This window comes from Pygoscelis adeliae, unplaced genomic scaffold (assembly GCF_000699105.1).
Source record: "Pygoscelis adeliae isolate BGI_AS28 unplaced genomic scaffold, ASM69910v1 Scaffold133, whole genome shotgun sequence".
Taxonomy (NCBI): Eukaryota; Metazoa; Chordata; class Aves; order Sphenisciformes; family Spheniscidae; genus Pygoscelis; species Pygoscelis adeliae.
In genome coordinates this window covers 915,352-922,051 of record NW_008824475.1, presented here as the reverse complement: position 1 = coordinate 922,051, position 6,700 = coordinate 915,352, and the positions used below count along the sequence as shown (strand labels likewise).

At 36.0% G+C, this 6,700-nt stretch overlaps 1 protein-coding gene across 1 annotated transcript in view; it reads right to left on the bottom strand.

The window, feature by feature from the left end:
- The window catches only part of ARAP2 (ArfGAP with RhoGAP domain, ankyrin repeat and PH domain 2), a 123,694-nt gene that overhangs the window by 62,073 nt on the left and 54,921 nt on the right, over nt 1–6,700 (bottom strand). The window contains exons 12-14 of the mRNA XM_009321394.1: nt 6,682–6,700; nt 4,335–4,509; nt 2,649–2,780 (exon numbers count right to left, since the gene is read on the bottom strand). The exon at nt 6,682–6,700 is cut by the window's right edge and continues 170 nt beyond it. Of these exons, the coding sequence (XP_009319669.1) occupies nt 2,649–2,780; nt 4,335–4,509; nt 6,682–6,700 (326 nt within the window). The remainder of the gene's footprint in view (nt 1–2,648; nt 2,781–4,334; nt 4,510–6,681) is intronic.

The window sequence follows — 6,700 nt, the reverse complement described above, 5'->3', positions numbered from 1 at the left end:
AATTAACAACAACTTTCCTCAAAAGTTATGCACCCCTGCTGAAACCACTGATGCTGCTATAATGAGAACTACACACAAAGTTGGCTTACTCTCTCCTGCAATACCCGAAACCCACATAATGAAAAACTGGACTGTATTTCCAGGTGTTCCACCTGGTTGTTATAAAACCTGGGTTCAATTCACATCACTGAATGATTTCTTGAGTGTCCTCTTACCATTAGGGCTCAGCCCACAAAGGGATAACAGTTTTCTGTGACAACAAACAGTGCTTAAATTTTCAGCCCTTGGCTCTAAAGGCAAGGCTGACAACTGCCTCAGAGATTCGTAACACTGAGGAAGAACTTCACTCTAGTTTAATGGTTAGACAGCTTAATAGGATTCTGGCTTGCAGCCCTTTTCACAAACAGCATTAAAAAAAAATAAAAATCAGTAGATCAAAAGCCCAGTGTACTTTGGGACAGGGCCCAAAATTTAGACAAGTGCTGTAATCCCCAATTAGAGAATCGTGCTCCCTCTCTGGCCCAGTGAGAACTCAGTTAGTTCACAGAAAGTCAGAACTGCTTCAACAGGAGAGCTTATTTCTTTTCTCTAGAACTAAACAGCTAGGTCACTTTTTTGGGTAATGTAACCTTCTTATTTGAATCTTTACAGGCAGAGGAGGGAACTGAAACTGTATCTCTCAAACATGAGTACTCTAACCATCAAATTATTTTCTAAAGACAGTAAGAAGGAAAAACAAAAATATTACTACCTATTCCCAACAATCTGTGATATGCATATCCCATATTACTTCATGTTAATGAAATTTTATAAAAGTAGAAAGGTTCTTGATGTAGGGAAGAAAAAAATCAATACAGAAGGGAAAAAAGATTACATGTTTATGTTTTAAATAGCAGAAAAATCACCTTCTGTCATACTAATTCTTACACATCTGATATATTAGAACCCTCAGGCAAGAGCAGTTTCTAATTCAAAATTGCAGGGGTTTTTTGTTGTTGTTGAAAGGATGTTATTATTACATCTTCCTCCCTTGTTCCGTTTGTCATTTGTCTTCTTAAACCGCAAATGGTCAGGGAAACCTATCTTCCTATGTGTCTGTAAAGCACCCAGCCCAGAAACATCAGCCCTGACAAACATACAGGTAATTCAACATTAATGCAAAAACAAAGCAAACACACACCCCCCAAAAAAAAAATCCCCCCAAAAAAACAAACAGCAGAACATCTACCATCTACAAGACACTATCACAATTTCAGAGGCCAAAACTTGAGCTAAGGGCAATCTGGTTCCTTTCCATTTACTGTATGTTCCTCCAAGTAGTAAGTGCAATGCTAAGCTAAATACTGGTATTTACAAATTTACACTGTACTTCTAACATACCATTGCGTTAGAAGAGACCAGTAGTATTGCCTTGTATCTGCTCTCTACTTCTCTTAAAAATCCACTTTTGATTACACGTCAGCCTCAACTTTTGAGTCTTTGGGTTTGGCCCCCCCCCCCCCCCCCCCCCTTTTTTAAAGGTTTTTAATGAATATAGATACCCACAGCACAGAAGACAAGGTCTGCACTTAGAGCAAGTAGTAGTGAGGTTTGCAGTTATTCCTTTCTTTCCTGAATAAGCTCAGTGCGGTTTCAGAAGAATCCTGAAGAAAGTCCTGTCCAGCAACAGTCCTCTGCCACAACAGGTATCTTTGTTAACAACTGCAAAGTTACTGGGAAATGCCTGTGATCAGGCATTAGCTCTGCTGATCATCCAATGCTTTCAAGTATTTGGACCCACACTAGCATACAGATTCTTCAAAAGCATATTTAAATAGGAGTTATGTGCTTTAACATGCTTTAATCCCCACTAAGGATCTTAAAGGCATACACCACGAGAATATGGACACAATCATACAAAAATATGTATATACTGACACAGGATACCATGTCAAAATTTTAGGAAAAATAAACTCAACCATAAGTCAGCCCAGATTTTAAAAATCCACATCATTTGTTTGTTTAGATGGAATAAAAATATAGTAGCACAACTGGGGAGAAAAAGGAAAAAAAAGCTGAAAAAAAATCTGAAACATCTCTCAAAAAAAAAAAATCATGGAAGACTGATATACAGAGACGACCATGTATATCTACTGTGATATACACACATTTTCACCCCACAAAGCTCAATTTGTTGTAAAGTTGTTGGAAGAGCTCATTTCCACTCAGAATACTTTTAAAATTTGTGAGCTTGAGAAATATCCTAGGTGTTAGCCATTTGGACTCCTACTAAAAAGTCAGTGATACTTTTAAATGATTTCTGGAATGTTATCATTTTAGATGGAAACTACGTTTTGGCAGTTAGTAGCATCCATCTAAATATAATTAAAGTGAGAAACATTTCTAAGTGTTTTTTATTTATCAATAACTGTTGTTAACGGAGTGATTTTTCAGCAGTTCAGTTTTTTTCCCCTGTCAACCTCTGAATAAAGAGATAAAGACAATCAGTATTTTCTTTATCTGAAAGTGGTCTACCGAATCAAAAGAAGTTATGTCATGTCAAAGACATTTTATCTTTTAAAAAGTAATGCAATAGGTTAAAAGAACCAAATTCATCCAAACGATACATATTCATGTTTATTCAAATGCATAAAGTAAAAGTGAAATACCTTCTTTTAATTTCTTCTCTATAAGCAGCTTAGCAGTATTAGAAGAAACTTTGTATAAGAATTCACAAAGAAAGGTGGAATGTGAAGAATCTTCAGAGAAGCCACTTTCAAAACAAGTATAGTTTGGGAAGTCTATTAAAAGACAAAGGAGTAAGTAACATACAGAACTTCAGTTATATCAGTTATAACCATTTCTCCACAGGTCTTTCTAACTGCATATCTGTAGATATGCAGTTGCTCTGTAATATCTTTACTACAGCACAGATACATCTTGCTGATTTATTTTTACGATTAGAGTAAAATTCTTACATACTAATAAAAAAAACCCACATTGGTTCACATTTGTTACATTGCCATTGTCTACCACTGCTTGCCAACGTAATCTAAAATATGGTTTTCTGGTGTACTAAGCATTAATTTTCATCCCTTATGTAACATACTTCAACAGAAGGGAATTGTTTCTCTTGGGGGCTTATCTAGAAGTTTACCACCAACTCTGGCAGCAGACAGAAAACGATTCGGAGAATCACTGTCAACCTGCAATAACCTGCCTTTCTCTGAAGAGAAGAACAAACACTAGCACCAGCACATGGTAATGCTGCCTTGGCTGGAAGGCTCTAAGTAGAAAAGACAGAGCCAAGACAAGCAAACTTCTCTCTATAGCCTTAGGACCACTTGAGAGCATAGCTAGAAAAAAACCCCATAGCTGCATGTCTGCACAGTGACATCCTAGGATCCAGTGCCTGGCACTTGTGACAGAGCAATGCTCAGGCAGAACTTAAGGCACCATGTTTGCTCTAGGAAGCCCTAAATCATTCCTGCGTTTCCCACTAAAACTTTTGTTGTTCAGACTATGCAGTGTTACTTTGCAGAGTAGCACAAGACAATGGAAGGTTGGTCCAGGAGTATGTCCACAATGCTGGCTGCAATATAGCATGGCTTATTTTTTCCAGTGTAAATCTGCATGTGAACTTTCATTCCCAGACTGCTTCAGATACTGTACAGCCCTTTTAAAGGGTAAGGTCAGGCACATCCATACTCTAAAATTTATGTATATATTTATTTTTAAGAATAGCCTTCTGTTTTCAAGAGCCTTGTAACAGTCACACACGGCAACCAGAACTGTTGACTTTCAAGACCAAAGTTTATCACGTACTCCAAGCTGTAACAGAAGTTGTGATCTGAAAAAAAAGACAGTTTGCTGGGATAGATCATATTACAGGTTCAAGAGGTGAGTTTTATTTTGGGAGGAGAGTTTGTGAAAAAACAGGTAGGTCTGTGTGCAGTAGGGGTAGATATCCATTTAAACAATTTTTAAGAAAAAAACAATGCCCCAGATGAATACTTTAGATACACGTTAACTGTATATACCCATTTTTTTCTGGTAAAAACCTGGTAATATTGGCAGAACAAATTACGTTTTTCTTCTGGGTTATAAATAAGGGTACGAGTTCTCACTGGCTTTTTTATTATTTTTTTAAGCCCTAAACTTTATGTCTGAGCAAAACAAAAGTTACTTGTACATAATTACATATGCTGTCTGCTGAAATACAGTTAACACCATCACAACTCCCCCTCTGCTATACCACTGTTGTTCAACTCAATGCCAATTTTTCTTCTGAATTCCTTCCTTCCCTTTTGCTCAATATAAAATTAGAAGATCAAAACAAAGAGAATATATCCTACCTGAGAACTTATTATGGTACAGGAATTCCATTTGCAGCCTTTGTCCAGCTTTCTTGGCTAGTAAATATGGAGTACTGTAAACAGGGTCTCCAGTGGCACACATAGCATCAGCCCCACTAAACAGCAACATCAGAGTTTCTAGCACATCTTGTTTAACTACGGCAGCACACAGGGCCTTATCATAGAGAAGGAAAATAAGTTGTCTGTTTAAATTAAAAGTTATTGGCAACAAATAAACAAATACATGTAATTTAGATGCAAATCCTTTCACCCTCAACATAGTTCCTCTGCATTTTCAAAGACCATAAACATTGAGAAGTAGCAGGAATCATGAAGTATGGTCCGAATCTAGAAAAAAAGCAGCAACAACAAAAAAAAGAAAACCCAAAAACATCATCAAGCCAAACCCTGCAAGATGTTGCTGCCACAAGTTTCACTTGGGAAGGATAACATCAATTAATACAACTGGAGGGGAAGCTTGTTGATACTTACGTGAAAAATTCCCCCTCATTTTCCTTCACACACCAAACTACTGAAGAAAAAAATCTTATTATTTCAGACCTCAAAAGTTCAACCAAACAAGATTTGATACTTAAACTCTATTACTAGGAAACAGACTGAAATTCATGGGTAGTTTCTCAAAACTATGGTCACAGTCAATAAGGCAACTATTCTTTAGAGTATCTTCATACTTGATCATCTTCCTTGAGATTTAAAGATCTCACCGCATCCTAAAACATCAGTCCCCTTTCAATTTTTGTATACACAAAGACAGACAAACATAACAAAACTTTTTTTTTTCCCTTTCAAAATGTTGGTCCAGAACCTTAAAACCAGGCGTAGCTACACAATTACAGCAATCTATTTCATAACAATTTCTTTGACTTAGTATGTATTTAAATCACTTAGTTAATGAATGAGTTTTTCTGAAATGATTAAGGCAGAAGTCACTCAACGTAAGAAGAGTACTACTCTAAAATTCAGCTGCTCTAATAGACATATAAGCATCCAGCAGGCAAGAGATGACAGGGCAGACCATCCAGTAAAAGTTCTAGAATTACTTGGCAATGACCACCTTATTACACAGTAATTTTATGTCTCTATAGAGAATTTGACCATTACATCTGATATTTTTTCCCCAGCAGTTAAATGATTAATTGACAGACTCCCTTCCCCTCAGCCAACAAAAAACACAGACTTCAGAATAATCAAGCCTGTAAAACACAGAGCTATTTTCTGTGGTCCGCAGTTAGAATATTAAATAAAGTCTCTCACAGTTGCTACCAATAAATAGAAAACAATCCAAATATTTTATTTTGCAAAGACATAAAGAGTTCCCCATGAAGCCCAAAAATGTTTCCCAATTCCAACGAGATGCAGAAAACCTAAATTCAAGCTATTCAAGTGAGATGGTTCTATACTTTGGCTAGAAGTGTTTTAATGACAACTATTCTTATATGCCCTTATTTTAACTTCTTATGTGTATAACTAACATAAAACTTATAAAATGTATGGAAAAATAACACTTCATTTTGACACAATAACCATTGAACAAACAAGACCTCTCTATTTCAAACCACAATAACTTTTAAATGTTACTGCCTCCCCACAATCTCTGCACACCCTTTGAGACAATTTGACTCATGCAACTGAATGCATTAGTGTTGTAAAAATGTATATATTTAGACTCTTCTATATTCATAAACCCTAAACAATCATGACTGAAATGAACAGATATTAGAAGTCAGTCAAATGGACATCAGAAATTACAAGAAATTGGTAATTATAATTACCATTTCCCACTTTATAACTGTAAAGAATTTGTGTAATTTGTGTAAAAGGAAGCACAGTGAACACACATTTTTCAACATTAATTTTAGCTTGTTTCATTTCCAATTAGCTACAAGCTACTATGTAATTGTGCACGAGCTACTTTCACCATCGATAACACTGAATCAGTTAGTGTACTGGAATGTTAGATGTCAGACATATATAAGATATTAAAAACACATAAAGAAGGAATCTAAAGAAGTGAAGTGGAAATTTGCATCCCTAGAGTGTGCATTTGAAGAAAAATAAAGAACCATATTCATTGATGGCTCTGGAAGACATATTACAGGCACCATATAGGTACCATAACCTTTTACAAACAAATTGGAAAAACTAGGAACTAAGAAATCATGAAATGACTCCAGTAAAGGCTCCAAAACAACCCTTATTCAGCTCTGTGAGAATGTCACTCAGGATTCTGAATTTATTTCTCACCTATTTAACAAGATGACCAAATTGCACACAGATACAATAGAACAGAAAAGGTATGGTATGGGCTTACCCATTCTAGTATTACCTTATTCAACTGTTCCTTC